The following is a 16144-nucleotide window of genomic DNA, read 5'->3' on the forward strand; positions in this document are numbered from 1 at the left end:
GGCCGATCAGCTGATCTGCCTACCAACGGAGCTGAGGAAGACAGATGAAGTTGGACCAGAAATGGTCCGCCAGGTTCTGGCTGTGGCGCCATCTCCTTCTGCTGAGAAGGTCACTGGGTGTGTAGACCGGAAGAGAGGCATCACAATGTCCCATCGGCAGTAGATTCGGTGTGACCGGATCAGGGTCGGCAGTGTCGGAGAAGATGTACCCAAGCAGCTTTGCGTTGAGTATTCCCTCCACTTCGATCAGCACAGTCTGCAGTACAGGTTTGGTGACAGTGTAGTCCAGGAGGACAACTTGGAGAGCTGCCTTGATTGACTTCATCTCGTGTTCCCATGTTTCCCCAAAGTGTGGAGAACCAGGAAGGTTGAAACGGAACTCAATCTTCTGGTTGGCCAGCTGCTCTTGGAAAGGTACTTCTAAAGCAGCGAAGTTGACCTGCAGCTCTACAGCTCCACCTCTGAAGTTGGTTCCTCGGTCAGCCAGGATCCCGAATGGCTTCCTGTGATGGGCAATGAAGCAATGGCGGGCCATCAGAAAGGCATCAGTGTCTATGCTCTCCAGTAGGTCAAGGTGCACGCAACTCGTGGTCATGCACTTGAAGATCAGCCCCCATCGCTTCTCTGTATGTCGGCCAACATTCACGTTGTAAGGGCCATAGCAATCGACTCCGGTCGACCAGAAAGGCGGGTTGTACAATGGAGTCTGGCGGAGGGCAGATCTGCCATCTGAGGGACCACTGGAGTAGCACGCCACTTCTGGCATTCCAAGCAGGTATGCTGGTGACGTTTAATGGATTCGCTCCCCCGGAGGATCCAGTATCTCCTTCTCATCTCTGCACACACTCGCTCAGGTCCAGGATGTAGAAGTGCTCCGTCATATTTTTTAATGAGCAGCTTGGTGACATGATGTTTCAGATCAAGGATGATGGGATGTATGACATCGGGGTCTAGACCTTCAGCTCTACGTAGTCTGCCTCCCACTCTCATCAGACCAACAGCTTCATCATTCTCAGGAGAGAGCATGAGCAGGCAACGCTGCCTCGAGATGGGCTTACCAGCAGCAAGAGTTTCCACCTCTCCAGGGACGGATTCACACTGGGCTTGTCGAAGGACATGTAGCTTCGCTGCTTGGGCTTCAGCTGCAGTCATAGTGGGACTGCTCTGGTCGTTGGCCGCCCTGTGAAGGCTCTCATAGGTGGTCTTAAGAAGACTGTCCCAGTCGTCTATGTTGGACATAGACACCGTGGATAGAACACAGGTGGTGGTTTTACAGAACACTGTCTTCCGAAGTTCGTCCTCATCTGCTTCTTGAGCTTCTACATGAGGCAACACTGGCCAGGAGTCTGGATGTTGCCCAAGGAAGGGTGGACCTTGACTCCACTGATTTGGCTGGCTGAGCTCCAGCAAGGATTTGCCGCAGGTTAAGTCATCGGCTGGGTTCTCTGTGGTGCACACGTACCGCCAGGTGGAGCCTTCAGTGAGTACTTGAATTTCTGCGAGTCTACTGTAGTTCCCATGAAGACCTTATAACGGCACGACTCAAACTTCAGCCATGTCAACACGGTTGTCGAGTCAGTCCAGAGGGTGACTTGGAGGGGAGAGTGCAACAGTTCTGTCATAACAACATTAGCCAGCTGGGCTCCAACTAAAGCTGCACACAGTTCAAGGCGTGGCATGGACAGCTGTTTGCGGGGGCTCACGCGTGATCGAGCCATCACAAATGCCACATGGACCTCACCTTGGTTGTCTTGGGTGCGGAGATATACGACTGCCCCGTAGGCTCTTTCAGAGGCATCGCAGAAGACGTGTGCTTGTCATTGCGGTGCCGCAGCATCTGCTACTGGTGGAACGTAGCATCTGGAAATTTCCACTTGTGGAAGATGAATCAGTTTACTCAACCATTAGGTCCAGACCTCCTGTAGAGCCTCTGGTCAGATGGGTTCATCCCAGGCAACCGAGGGGATCAAATTGGGTTGCCGTTACCTTGTACACGTTCCTCAAAGTTGACTGGGAATACTCCACTGGTCAAAGGCGGTACCCAAGGCAATCAGTGAGGCAGTTCCAGCGAAGGCCTAAAGCTGGCACTTCTGGATCTTGGCGGTGTTGGGAAAGCCAGAGTTCGGTGCTCGCTGCTTTCGCTTCCGCTGGGAGGTGTTCGACCACTGTGTGCTGTTACTGGCCCACTGCCTCACATTAAAGCCTCCGATCGAGAGCAGAGTGCACATCCGATTGATTATGGTCTTGGCTTCATCCCTGCTTATGACACTGGTCAAACAGTTGTCGACGTAGAAAGCGGTATCCACAAGGTGTAGGATGTCTTCATGGCCTCTGCTGTTGTCCTTCACATGCCTCTGGAGGGCGTACGTAGCGCAGCAAGGACTGCATGTTGTCCCAATCTGCAGGACATGCCACTCGTACACCATCGGCTCATCTTCCCTTTTCATACCCCTCCAGAGAAAACGTAGAAGGGGCTAGTCTTCGGGTAGCAGGCGAACTTGATGAAACATTGCTTTGATGTCACCACTTATTAAATAAATTATTCAATTAAATTTTATTTGTAAAGCGCTAAATCACATCAACAAACATCTCAAAGCGCTGTTACAATGATAGAGTACAACAGAACCCAACTAAACCCTTCCAAAGCAAGCCGATGTAACAAGCAACAGTGGCCAGGAAAAACTCCCTCGCAGGAAGAAACCGTGGGGCGGACCCTAGACTCTGGAAGGGCGGCCATCCGTCTTGACCGGTTGGGGGGAGAAGTACATGGGATAGGACAGGGAGAGAGAGGAGTAGAAGAGGGAGAGAGAGAGTGGCAGACAGGCGAGATAAATACAAATACTAAGAAAAGTCTATGATGAGCGTTGGTCTGATGATGAACCAATCTCAGTCTGGAGTTTAAGGGCCGTGCCGTTGCGGTGGGGTCCCGGTGCTGTGGTGGGGTCGGGTAGTAGGACCGTGGTAACGCCACTCTGTGAGTCTTGGGTCTGATCCCCTGGATCCTGCTCCCCTCCTGTCAGGGAGAAAAACAGACGGCGGCAGTATCTGGTGGCTACAGTAATGTTGTTAGACAGAGAGAAAGAAAGAAAGACAAGAAGCAGAACCTCCAAATGTAGAGTTACTCCCTTTAACGGGAGAGAGAAAATCCCCTCAGCAGTCTAGGCCTAGAGCAGCTCAACTTAGTGCTCCTATCTGATTCCTAATGATAAGCTTTATCAAAGAGGAAGGTTTTTAGTCTACTCTTAAATAAACTAATGGTGTCGGCCTTTCGGACCGAGGCTGGTAGTTGATTCCAGAGTAAAGGAGCCATATGGCTGAAACTCCTTCCTCCTGTTTTACTTTTATGGACTTTAGGGATTACCAACAGTCCTGCATCCTCAGAGCGAAGGGCTCGTGGAGGGTGATACTCTTCTAGAAGTTTCTCCATATAGGACGGAGCCTGGTGATGAAGAGTTTTATATGTGATCAGAAGGATCTTGAATTCTAGTCTAGATTTAATTGGAAGCCAGTGTAAGGATGCTAAGACTGGGGAGATGTGCTCTCTTCTTCCAGTTCTGGTTAGTAAACCTGCAGCAGCGTTCTGCACTAGCTGGAAGATCCTAACAGAGGAGTTTGGACATCCTGACATTAGGGAGTTACAATAATCTAATCTTGAAGTCACAAAGGCATGAATAATTTTTTCTGCATTTTTGAAGGACAAGAAGTTTCTCATTTTTGCAATATTCCTTAGATGGAAGAAGGCTGTCCTGGAGACATGTTTAACATGGGAAGTAAAGGACAGAGCCTGATAAAAAATAACACCCAGGTTCCTGATATCACTGTTAGAAGTAAAGGTTTTATTATCTAAGGTAATCAGACTATCTGAAAAGTAATCCCTGAGCTTTTTAGGACCTACGATTATAACCTCAGTCTTGGATGTGCTGAGCATTAAGAAGTTGATAGACATCCAGGACTTAACGTCCCTGAGGCAGGACTCTAATTTAACAAGTTGGTCGGCCTGATTGGCTTTAATTGATAAATATAGCTGAGTATCATCTGCATAACAATGAAAGTTAATGTTGTGTTTCCTAATAATATTTCCGAGTGGTAACATATAGAGATTAAACAATATCGGTCCGAGGACGGAGCCTTGTGGTACTCCACACAGGACCCGTTCATGCATTGAAGATTTGTTATTTACATGAACAAATTGAAACCTGTCAGATAAATATGATTTAAACCAGTTTAAGGCTAAGTTTTTAATGCCGACGGCATCTTCTAATCTCCTTAAAAGTATATTATGATCGACAGTATCAAATGCGGCACTCAGGTCCAGAAGAACTAAAACAGATAGAAGAGCTCTATCTGAGGCCATTAGAAGGTCATTAGTAACTTTTAGCAGTGCAGTCTCTCTATTGTGGTTCATTCTGAAGCCGGACTGAAAGTCCTCTGACAGATTATTCTCCTGCAGATAATCGTTGAGTTGTTTAGCGACTACTTTCTCCAGAACCTTTGACAGGAAAGGAAGGTTGGAGATCAGCCTGTAGTTTGAGAGAAGGCTTGTGTCTAAGTTTGGCTTCTTAATGAGAGGTTTAATAACTGCTAGTTTAAAGGATTGTGGAACATAGCCTATTGTTAGAGACTGGTTAATAATTGCGAGTATAGAATTATTGATTAGTGGCAGTTCCTCTTTCAGAATTCTAGTAGGAATTGGGTCCAACAGGCTAGTAGTTGGTTTAGCAGAAGAAATAAGGGAATTTAGTTGGGCTAGTTGTATTTGCTGAAAGCATTCCAGATGACTGTTAGGTTTAACCAGTTCCTCTGTTATGGGGCTAACGGACGGTAGGGTTTGATGGATGTTATCCCTAAGCGTTGTAATTTTATTTTGAAAGAACTTCATGAAGTCCTCACTACATATATTGATAGGAATGGTGGGCTTGACGTTATTTTGGTTCTTGGTCAGTTTGGCTACAGTACTGAAAAGAAACCGAGGTTTGTTTTTGTTTTCCTCTATTAAGGATGAGTAGTAATTAGTTCTACTTCTACTCAGAGCTTTCTTATAAGTTTTGAAGCTATCCTTCCAGGCTATATAATCTAGGTCTGTTTTTGTTGAATGCCAAGTTCTTTCTAATCTACGGGAGCATTCTTTAAGCTCACGGGTTGATGAGTTAAAACATGGGGATGACTTTTCCTGTTTTTTAATTTCCATTTTTTGAGGAGCTATGTCGTCTAGCGTTGTTTTTAGCATATCTGTCAGACTGTTTGTTAGGTATTCAATATCTGAGCTAGCAACAGTATAGAGGTCAGGAAGATTCACTACTGAATCTATAGCAGAGGGAATTCTTTCCTTGAATTTAGTTACTATGTTATCGGAGAGAGACCTGGTTAACACGGCTTTAACCGGAGGGTTATAACTATTTAGAACAAAGTCAAAGGTTATTAAGAAGTGATCTGACAGGAAATCATTGTGAGGAGAGATGGTCAGATGCTCTATACTCAAACCATAAGTTAGAATAAGGTCTAGGGTGTGTAGATGTTTATGGGTAGGCCCGTCTACTACCTGAGAGAAACCTAGAGAGTCAAGTATAGATCTTAAGCTGGCACTGAAACTATCATTTTCTACGTCAACATGAACATTGAAGTCTCCTACCATGATAACTTTATCTTTAGTCAGGGCGAGATCTGACAAAAATTCAGAGAATTCAGTTAAGAAAGTTGAATAAGGTCTAGGAGGACGATAAATAATTACAAATTCTACAGAATTTACTATTTTATTTGACGGGTGTCGCATGGTCATGCTCAGACTCTCAAAAGAACTAAAGTTGGATTTTGGGTTAATATTAATTAGTAACTGAGAGTTATAGATGGCTGCCACGCCCCCTCCTCGACCACTTTCACCAGCTATTTGAGTGTTAGTATGACTTGGAGGTGAGGCTTCATTTAGACTAACATACTCATCTTTACGTAGCCAGGTTTCTGTTCATCCAAAGAGATCAATGTTGTGTTCGGTTATCAGATCATTGACTAGAAGAGCTTTGTATGATAAAGATCTAATGTTTAGGAAACCACATTTCATTTGTTTGTCTTGATTTTGTCTAGTTTCACATTTGATACGGATTAAGTTTTTGTAGTCATTAGAAGTTGTTTTCCTAGGTTTAGATAGTTTTACACTTGTGGTGGTCCAAGGGATAGACACAGTCTCTATGGGATGTTTAACTAAGTTAGCTATGGTTGGTGACTGCCGAGAGGGAAACTCAAAGAGGCGTGTAGGACTGCGACTCTGTTGCCTGGTCCCCACTCTGGGACATCAGGATGGAGGAGCTAAGCTTTTAACTATGTTTCTAGATAAGAGGTACACTCCATCCAATGTGGGATGGATGCCGTCCCTCCCAATGAGACCAGGCTTGCCCCAGAAGGACTTCCAATTATTAATGAAGCCTACCGAGTTACTGGGACACCACCCTGACAGCCAGCGGTTAAAAGATGACGTGCGGCTAAACATCTCGTCACTGATGAGGTTTGGGAGGGGGCCAGAGAAAACTACTTCATCTGAAATGGTCCACGCATATGTGCACACTGACTCTACGTTAGCTTTGAGGACCTCAGACTTCTTCAGGCGAACGTCGTGGATTACAATCCGTTTAAATCTCCGTTTACTCTTAGTCATTAGCTTTAGCTGGGACTCAATGTCGCCTGCTCTGGCCCCAGGAAGGCAGCTAACTGTGGCCGCTGGTTGTCCTCGGTTAACGTGTCTCACTATAGAGGAGCCAATAACCAGCGTGTCCTTCTCAACCAGTGTGCTGCTGAGTGGGGCAAACTTATTGGAGACACTGACGGAGGCCTGTAGGGTATAGTGGGGTGTCGGGTAGACTTTTTGCAGCTACGTTTGCCCCTGACAGTCACCCAACCGCCCTGTTTCCCCGGCTGCTCGAGGGCCGCTGAGGGGGGGCTAGAGTTAGCAGCTCCCTGCGCTGCTAAGCTAGAATGCTCCGCTCCAGCTAAACCTGGCCTACTAGCTACAGGGCTAGCCCTAAGCTGGACAGAGAGGAGACATTCCTCAAGCTGACTCAGCCTCGCCTCAAGTGCTACAATAAAGCTACACTTTTCACAGGTCCCTGTGTCAGTAACTGAGGTCGAGGTGTAGCTAAACATCTGACATTTGGAGCAGGAAAAGACAGGAGGAGAGGAGGGGGAAGCCATGACTAAACAGGTGCTAATAGGAGCTAAGAGTAAAGCAAACAAACAGAGCACAAACAGAGAGAGACTGGAAGGCAATCACCTTTTTCTGTTTAGGGATCCGGGATCCGGTTCTTTCCATCCAGTAGTTGGTTTTAGTCGCTCTGCGGCTACCTGAGCACCGCTCTGCTCTCCACTCTGAGCACCGCACTTATGGCTACACTGTGTTCTCGGAACCGAAGAAGAATGCCAAGGAGGGTAGGGCCTCGGGTCAGACCAGGTAGAAGTTGGCTGTTGAGGCTTTGGCCGTTGTGCTGATAGGAACAGTTGTAGACAATCCTAGCCTTACCATTGTGGTGGACAACATGGTGCGGCAGATCCCAGGACTCTGTTAAGGTGTTTACTGTGTCATGAGGTAGGTGGTTGGCATAACCCAATTGTTCAAGTTTCTGTATCTCTTGACAGTAAGTATCAGCTAGGGCAGTGTCTTTAGCTAGACGCCGTTCAATACTCCGTAGCTGTGGGAGCAGTGTTTGCTTTGTAGCCCAGAGTGTTGGACTTGCTTTGCGTCTCAGTAGTGGAGTACCATACCTTGTTACTCTATCCACTTCTACTTTGACTGTGCGCTGTTCCAGCAGTTCTAAGGCCTGCTGATCTTCTTTGGAGCGTGTACCAGTTTTGGTATTTGTATAGGGGGTTATATCAACTTCCCATAGACTTTCAACATGTCGCTGCAGCTCTGAGTTGGGAGACATGGTGAAATAACGGTGAGGATGTTCACCAGTGAGGAGTTTTAGGTTGGCTGGGCCTTGCAGTGTCCAAGAGCAGTACGCACGGCTCGGGGACTCCAAGGAGATCCAGCTTGTACAGGTTGTTTGGGAAGGAGCAGAAGTGGAAAGTTGGATCCGATGAGCAGAAGTGGTTGGACCTTATCAACTCTTACGTGTGGCTCTCTCTCTCTGCCTCTGCTCTCCCCCTCCCTCTGCCGACTGCACACCTGAGTGAGATCAGCACTCAGGTAGGAGCAGGTGATAAAAAGCAGACGAGGAGGGCGGACGCTCTCTTCTTCCTTCTGCAGCACACCGTTGTGGGCAAGCTTATTTGTTTGTTCTGTTGATTAACTTTTCTTTGTTTTTGTCTCCCCTCTCCTAGGCATTGGTCTCCCCATCCTGAGATGCCTAGGTTGCTGGGGTTTTTGTTATTTTAGTTTGTTGTTTTAGTTTGGGCTGGAGATCTCTGGTAGTCCAGTTATCATTTTTTCTTTGGATTCTAGGTTGTGGTTTTCATAGGTTAGGAGGAGTTGCTGAGTGCGACGGCCCATTGCGTGGTTGGCTCAGTGTCTTCTCATCCTTTTGATTATTTCGGCCGGGGTCTCCAGCCCCTTTCTTTTGTTCTCTAATCGCTTTGGTTTTCTGGTTGAATATTGATTTGGGATGAATAAATTATAATTTTCTCAAATTCAACTTGGTTGTGGTGTCCCACAGACTGTGACATCAACCATTGGGAGTGGAAGACCTTGCAGGTGGGAGTATTTGCGCATGAGTGACTTGACAGGATAGCTGTGCTCAGACAAACTCAGCTCATCTGTGGTGTAGGCATGATGGATGTTGTACCTTTGTTTAGGAGCATGAGCTGGAGATAAATCAAACAGCTCCTTGCAGATGTAACACTTCATGGCGGATAGTACACAAAGACAAATTCTCTGGCTCTTTGGTTCGGTGAAGGTCCCGGACTGCTGAGGGAATGGAGGAGGATTCTCTCAGATCCATCATCGGGGATGGCGACTCCATCGAGGGAGTGCTCGGCATTGTACAGGCGAACCTTTACTAACTTCAGCCTGACCTTCTATGGACAACTCGGGTGGTCAACGTATATAGTGTTGGGAGCAGCGTTGACCATTAACACCTTCTTAGCTTCCTTGTCACACACTTCGTGAAGCACGGTAAGGTGTTGTTGCTTGCACACTTGGCAGGGCTTCTTGAGTGTACATGCCTCAGGTGTATGGTTCCTGACACACCTCCAACAGCCTCTGTTCTTGATCCAAGCAGAACCTCTGTTGGGGTGAGCACTTTGAATTCAGGGCACAGGCTGAGGTAATGCTCTCGGGTGTTGCTGTATGGGGAGTAGGGCTTCACACTGGGTTTAGCATTAGGCGACTTAGTGCTGCAAACAGGATCTGGGGAAGCTACTTTAGCTTGGACTTTGGTGTTATAATAAACACTGGATGAATGAGCGTGTGATTTTCTTTGGCTCTTAACTGGCTTGGACTGATCTTGGAACATAAGAGCTGCTCAGGATGAAATACGCTGAGCTTGTGATTTCACCTGAAGCCAAGCAGAAAAGTCGCTGACCGTGTCGTTTTGATCCGTGCCGGTTCTCAGGATGCCGTGGTTAAGACTGTACTCCAGAAACCCATCTCGATAGTAGGCAGGCAGTTTGCTGAGCAGCCTGTCGACGTGAGAGTCACATCGCAGTTCATAACCGTTCTCACCCTCGAGTGAGCGAAGCATGCCCACGAGAGCCTGTACTGAAAGGGCAAAGTTGTCAAAGGCCTCTGGATCTCCAGATCTTATGGGAGGGACGTTTAGGATGGAACCAAGCTCGCTCTGCACGAGCTGACGCGGCTGTCCATATTTATCCTGGAGGGCCTGAACAGGTTGATGTGTACAGTCTAAGGTCATGCATGTAGGCTTGAGCTAGCTTGTATGCTCTTGGTAGCTTATAGTGATCGAGGAGGACTTGATATTTGAACTGCTCTGTCAGATGAGAATGTGTGTTGAGTAGATTGTCCAAAGCCATCTTGAGTAGAGCAAAGCTGGACTCTTTCCCTGAGGAGAAGTGAGGTAGAGCAGGTCTCGGAAGGCCAAATGAAGTGGCAACCAGTAGCTCCATAAGGTCTGTAACTGGTGCTGCTCTGTGAATTGAGGTTTGCGCTGTCGTTGTAGCAAAGGTAGCATGGCGGTGTAAGGAGAGGACAACGTATTGGCAGCCTGTAACACTGGCTGTTGCTGTGGACCAGGTGGAGGCACATGTTGAACCTGAGCCTGGCTGTAGACCAGTTGAGGTTGGCTAATTGAAGCCATAGGTCTGGATACGGATAGTGGCGGAGCACGCACTGAGAAGGAACCCACAGTGTAGCTGGGATGTGGCTGAAGAACTGTGTTGGAGATTGCAGTAGGAGGAGGACACAGGGTGGAGTAGGTAGCTGTGGCAGGGTACGGTTACCAGTAGTAGAAGGAGCTGTCACTTGCTGGACATGTACGGATGGTAATGTAGTTGAGACAGGTGGGCCAATGGCTGCATTGGAAACTGGTAAGAGAGCATAGGTAGATGGAGTCGAGTGGAGCAGTCCAGGTGAACCCTGTGAGTGAGATGGGAGAGGCCAGTCTTTTGCAGAGGACCTTGGCTTGAACTTACATTCACTGAAAGGCCTGGAGGAGGAAGAACTCTTAATTTCTTCTTCTTGCAAGAAGGACATGACAAAAGCTGCTTGCGCCACTTCCATCTCCTTCTCTATCCGTCGTCATTGCAGCATCTGATGCGTGGTAATAGTCTCTTTACTCTTGTGGGCCATCTCCGCCTTCTCAGCAGAGGTCTCTGTTGCTCTTGTTCTCAAAGAAGCTTTTCCTTTTCATTGAGGGTGTTTCTAGCTTCTTTGTCTGAAAGATAGCACTGCTCATCAACTGGAGTCTGCTCCATAATCTGCTTTTGCACTTCTGCAAGCTCCATGCGCTTTACCTGCTCCTCCAACATGGCACTCTGTAGCTCGGAGAGCCCATCTGTAACGGACCTCTAGGTGGTTGAGTGACCGTTGAATTGGGTTATCGCTCTACTACGACGAGAAGATACTGAGGATCGGGTTGACGGTGGTCTCACAGGGGGTGGGAATGACAGCAGATAACTGACCTTGTTGCCTGGATCTGGAGCTGTTGCACCGAGTTCCTCAGCTATAGTGGTAGCAGGGGACTCTTGGAAGTTATCTAGGTGTCCTGGTAGGTGTCTCTCCCACTGGGGTCTAGAAGTCACTGCTGAGTCTGCAGATGGTTGTTCTGTCTCCATGTTGTCTCAAGTAAGCTATCAAGTCCAGCTCGAAGGACCATGTGATAGAGTGGGACACTCTGAAGGGATGTTTGGTCAGATAGAAACCTTCCACAGAGCTCCGGTCAGAGAGAAGGGCATGGAGAGACCTTTCCAGGGTACTTTAATAATGAAGTTGGAATGACAGGATGAATGCAGAATGAACGTGTGTGTGTGTGTGTGTGTGTGTGTGTGTGTGTGTGTGTGTGTGTGTGTGTGTGTGTGTGTGTGTGTGTGTGTGTGTGTGTGTGTGTGTGTGTGTGTGTGTGTGTGTGATCTACAAAGGAAACAAACAAATACAGAACAATATTGAAATATTGTACAAATAAATAAAGTTGTATAATACAATATTAAACATTGTCAATTCTTACTTAAAGTATAGTGGTTTGGTCCAAATAACCCAGAAAGGTAATAATTTGAACAAAAGTCTGAATATAAAGGGAAATTAAGGATTTTAAACTGATTTGGTGGTCTATGTTTCCCTCTAGCGAGCGCAGACTGCAACGGCATCTTATTAAACAGATCACGTAAAGACGGCATGAACAGTTAGTTGTAACAAGGGCATGCAGCACATATGGAGACTAAACTACACTAACTACACTAACTAAACTAACAATGTCAAAACAGACCTCAAGCACTCTGGAATACACCTTGAAAGACATAACAAAGGGTTTACACTTGCACGTTAACTAATGACACTGTCACATGAGCCTAATTAACTTGTGAACGGTTCTTAACTTATGAAGTCATTCTTGCTACGGCCGTCCAGCTGCAGAGAGGAAAACATAAATGTCACTGTTGTGCTGCTGCTAGTCTAACTGCAAATATATCACATTACTCACTTTAGTCGCCCTGTGGGAAAAGCAGCTGTGTTGCTACTGCTAATAGCTGCTAAAAGTAGCTAATAGCAATAGTAGCTGCGTCGCTAATGTTAATAGCTGCTGAGCACAGCAGCTACTGGCTCCTTAATGTCACATGAGGCTGCATTACAGCACGCATGCCCGAGTCACCTCGCTTCAGTCGTTCAGCTCGAATTCCCGAGTCAGCTCGTCGCAGTGGTTCAGCTCGAATTCCCGAGTCAGCTCGTCGCAGTGGTTCAGCTCGAATTCCCGAGTCAGCTCGAAACTCGAAAGAGTCGTTCACCTCCACTGAATCGGTCAGCAGCTCTGAGCTGCGCCGTTCACTTAATATTGTCCCCTATAATTAGTTCTTCCCTATAAACATCATGTTATTTATTGACACTAGTAAAAAAGAAAATCAGAATGTTGGTGGGAAAAAAACCAACTATAAATTCAAATGTATGTATTAATATATACTGTAAATCTGTCATTCTGGATGCCTGGTACTTATTCGGTTTAATCATTTATTTATTTTGTGGTTCCAATAAACCTCAGAAACAACACACATAATCTAGAATAAAGAGACCAGGGCCACTAAAAACTAGTGTGTACTTATTGTTTATTTTCCTCAGAAGTGTTTCAGCATTTATACGTGATGCTCCCCCGTGGTTCGTAGCAGTTCAGCTGAGCCTCCAGGTCCTGCAGTGGGTGGAAATGGTGTGCAAATGAATCAAATGACTCAAATGACTCAGACAACTGATTCACTTGGATGAACGACTCAAAAACATGTGAGTCACTTCAAGGAGTCGGGTTTCTCATCACTACTGAGGAGATGCTCAGAAAGGAAGCGACGTTGTTACTTAAATATTTTAACAATAAATTAACAAGCATAAAAGACTTTCCAACAAAAACATTCCAGCAACATCCTTTCTTTTCCACCAAAATTAAACCTGATTGCATTTTCTGTACATGCCCACATGTATTCATTTATTTTTAAATATGCAATGCAACTTGCGCCTTAAAACAAACTTCAAATATTAACATCAATGTAAAGCTGAGAGGAATCTGCACCCTTCCTCCACCGCAGCACACTGATCCAAACATAACCGCCATGGAAACAAGCGGCTCCGCATGAAGGAAAAACTGGTAAAAGTGCAGATTCAACTTTTTCACTCAGTAAAAATGTGGCATGTTGTGAAATGTGCTCCAGTGAAAAATCTAAATTTTACTGCTGCACACTTCTCAACGGTAGTTTGTGCGCCATTTTAATATTTAGCAATTCAACAAATCCAACTTGTCACATGGTTCAAATTCTGGAAATATTTTCTCCTGTAATCTCTTCTTCTTCTTCTTCTTCTTCTTCTTCTTCTTCTTCTTCTTCTTCCTCTTCTTCCTCTTCTTCTTCTTCTTCCTCTTCTTCCTCTTCTTCTTCTTCTTCTTCTTCCTCTTCCTCTTCCTCTTCCTCTTCTTCTTCCTCTTCTTCCTCCTCTTCCTCTTCCTCTTCCTCCTCCTCCTCCAGTGTGAATCTGTTGCCATCAGCTGCTTTAAATCTTTCACTGAAACTCTGAATCGTCCTCATAAAGGAGGCAGATTATAAAGATAATTGTTTTCACATGTAGAAAGTACAACAAACTAAATACTGATGTAGAAGTACAGAAATATACTCTACTCAAGTACAGTAGCAAAGGTAAGACTACTTTCCAGTTGTGTGAAACAGGAATATGAAATAGGAAAGTTTCTGATCTTGAACATAAACAAATCCAGTCGCTGTTCTTTTGAACTGCAAACATTTTTTATCCGACAGGAAATTGAAACTCTGGAGCCGTGCAGCTGCATCCATCTGACCAGCTACAGCATCATCATTGGCACCAACAAGTTCTACGAGATTGAGATGAAACAGTTTGTGCTCGAAGGTCAGAATGCAAGTAAAACACAAAAAGTACTTTTTACTGAAGACCATTCACCTTTTCTTAAACTTTTTTTTCATCAGAACAACATATGTTAATGGTACCATGTTTCTATGCCAATAAAATATAAGATATTATGGCACTGAACAAACATGAAGCCAAACTACTATAAACTTAATGAAATAAGTGAAATTGAATACATGTATCTGATATTTTGTGATGCTGCTGCAGGAGTAACAAGGCAGAAGAGGATACAAGAGACAAAGACAAGAGACTTTTCATCTGCATTTTGTTTTTGTTTAAAATCATTTGTGCACCGCACTTAAAGGCAATCAAATGTTTGCATCCGAGGGGAAACATTAATTAAATGTAGCGTATTCACAACAGAAAATCAATAACAGGAAAATACCTCCAGAAGATTAAATAAAACAGAGAGAAAGTAGTGTGAAAAGCATGTTTTAGCTTTTTTGTTGACTGAATCTCAATTCTTTGAAAAGGACAGCAGCTGTCAGACTCGTCCTTCTAGCTGGTGATCGACGTATGGTTCATCCGTCCTCTCGCTTCTCCTCTGCAGAGTTCCTGGACAAGAACGACATGTCGCTGGCCTCGGCCGTGTTTGCCGCCTCGTCACACAGTTTCCCCATCGCCATCATGCAGGTGGCCAGCAGCCTGCAGAAGGAGGAGTATCTCCTGTGTTTTCACGGTGGGCTTCACACACCACCTCCAGCAGAGCTCACCAGCAGCTCGCTGTTTACCGTGTTCTGTTCTTTAGGCTTTCTGACAGTCAGAGAGGTGTTTCAACTATTACACAGTCAATAAATGGCTGCTTTTCACTAGTGGTGCAGGAGGGTTATTTTAGATTTGAGTTTTGTATAATTTCCAATGACTTTGTATCTACTGCACCACCATTTAATAATAATAATAATAATAATGATAATAATAATAATAATAATAATAATAATAATAATAATAATAATAATAATAATAATAATAATAATAATAATAATAATAATAATAATGCATTGGTTCCTGTGGGCTCACCACCTGCAGGAAGGTTCTTAATCGATGCAATGTGATCTGGGTGACGGTGCCCAGACTGCCACCCGGAAACGAATAAGCGGGAGAAGATGGATGGATGGATGGATGGATGGTATTAGTTACTGTCAAACATCAGGCCAAACCAGCAAACAAAATGTAAAATATTTTAAGAAAACACAGATTTTTCTAAACAAATTTCAGAAGATCGGGCGAACACAACATGACACTGAGACTCGAGCTGAGATATCGGTGATTCTGTCATGTAGGCGAGGAAACTAGCCTTAGCCTCAAAGCCAAACTGTCAGGGTGAGTTTGTAAAAACATGAATAATGAAACAGCTATACATGTTTTTTGGACATGTTGGAACCCGGCCTTGGGCTTGCTAGTTCCTCCCGGTCCTTTGATCCTGAACTTGTTGTCTAAAAAAGTCTCAAGACAGCGAGATACGTTTTACCATTTATTTGAGTAAATGTAGCCAAATGCAAGTAGGAGCGCTGGACACCAGGGCCCAGTTGTTCAAACCTGGGTTATTTTAACCACTGGTTAAGCCCTAACCGCTGGTTAAATCCTTAACCCGCCGTTAGCTAACCGACCGTTAAATATGCGTTGTTTAAAACATGGTTTGTCATCCCGTTAGCTAACGTCGCCGTCAAAGTTAACAGTGAGGTTAACAACAGCGGTTAGCGTCCCTGACGCCGCTCCACCCAAGGCTCCGCCCAAGGCTCCGCCCACTTCCAAGTCTCCGAGCTTCCGTGTTTTGTCTTAAACATTGTGGTGGAGGCAGCCAGGGTTCAATTCAATTCAATTCAATTTTATTTGTAAAGCGCTAAATCACATCAACAAACATCTCAAAGCGCTCTTACAATGATAGAGGACAACAGAACCCAACTAAACCCTTCCAGAGCAGCAGATGTAACAAGCAACAGTGGCCAGGAAAAATTCCCTCGCATGGAGAGAAGTTCATAAGAACTCCCTCTTCAGGAAGAAACCGTGGGGCGGACCCTAGACTCTGGAAAGACGGCCATCCGCCTTGACCGGTTGGGGGGAGAAGTACATGGGATAGGACAGGGAGAGAGAGGAGTAGAAGAGGGAGAGAGAGAGTGGCAGACAGGCGAGATAAGTACAAAT

At 45.4% G+C, this 16144-nt stretch overlaps 1 protein-coding gene across 1 annotated transcript in view; it reads left to right on the top strand.

Annotated features, from left to right (window-relative positions):
- citb (citron rho-interacting serine/threonine kinase b) overlaps positions 1-16144 on the top strand; it is a gene marked incomplete at its 5' end in the record, with an annotated part of 92813 nt that overhangs the window by 65209 nt on the left and 11460 nt on the right. The window contains 2 exons of the mRNA XM_080467464.1: positions 13876-13984; positions 14553-14681. Of these exons, the coding sequence (XP_080323590.1) occupies positions 13876-13984; positions 14553-14681 (238 nt within the window). The remainder of the gene's footprint in view (positions 1-13875; positions 13985-14552; positions 14682-16144) is intronic.

Source organism: Lipophrys pholis (assembly GCF_963383615.2).
Source record: "Lipophrys pholis genome assembly, chromosome: 7".
Classification (NCBI taxonomy): domain Eukaryota; kingdom Metazoa; phylum Chordata; class Actinopteri; order Blenniiformes; family Blenniidae; genus Lipophrys; species Lipophrys pholis.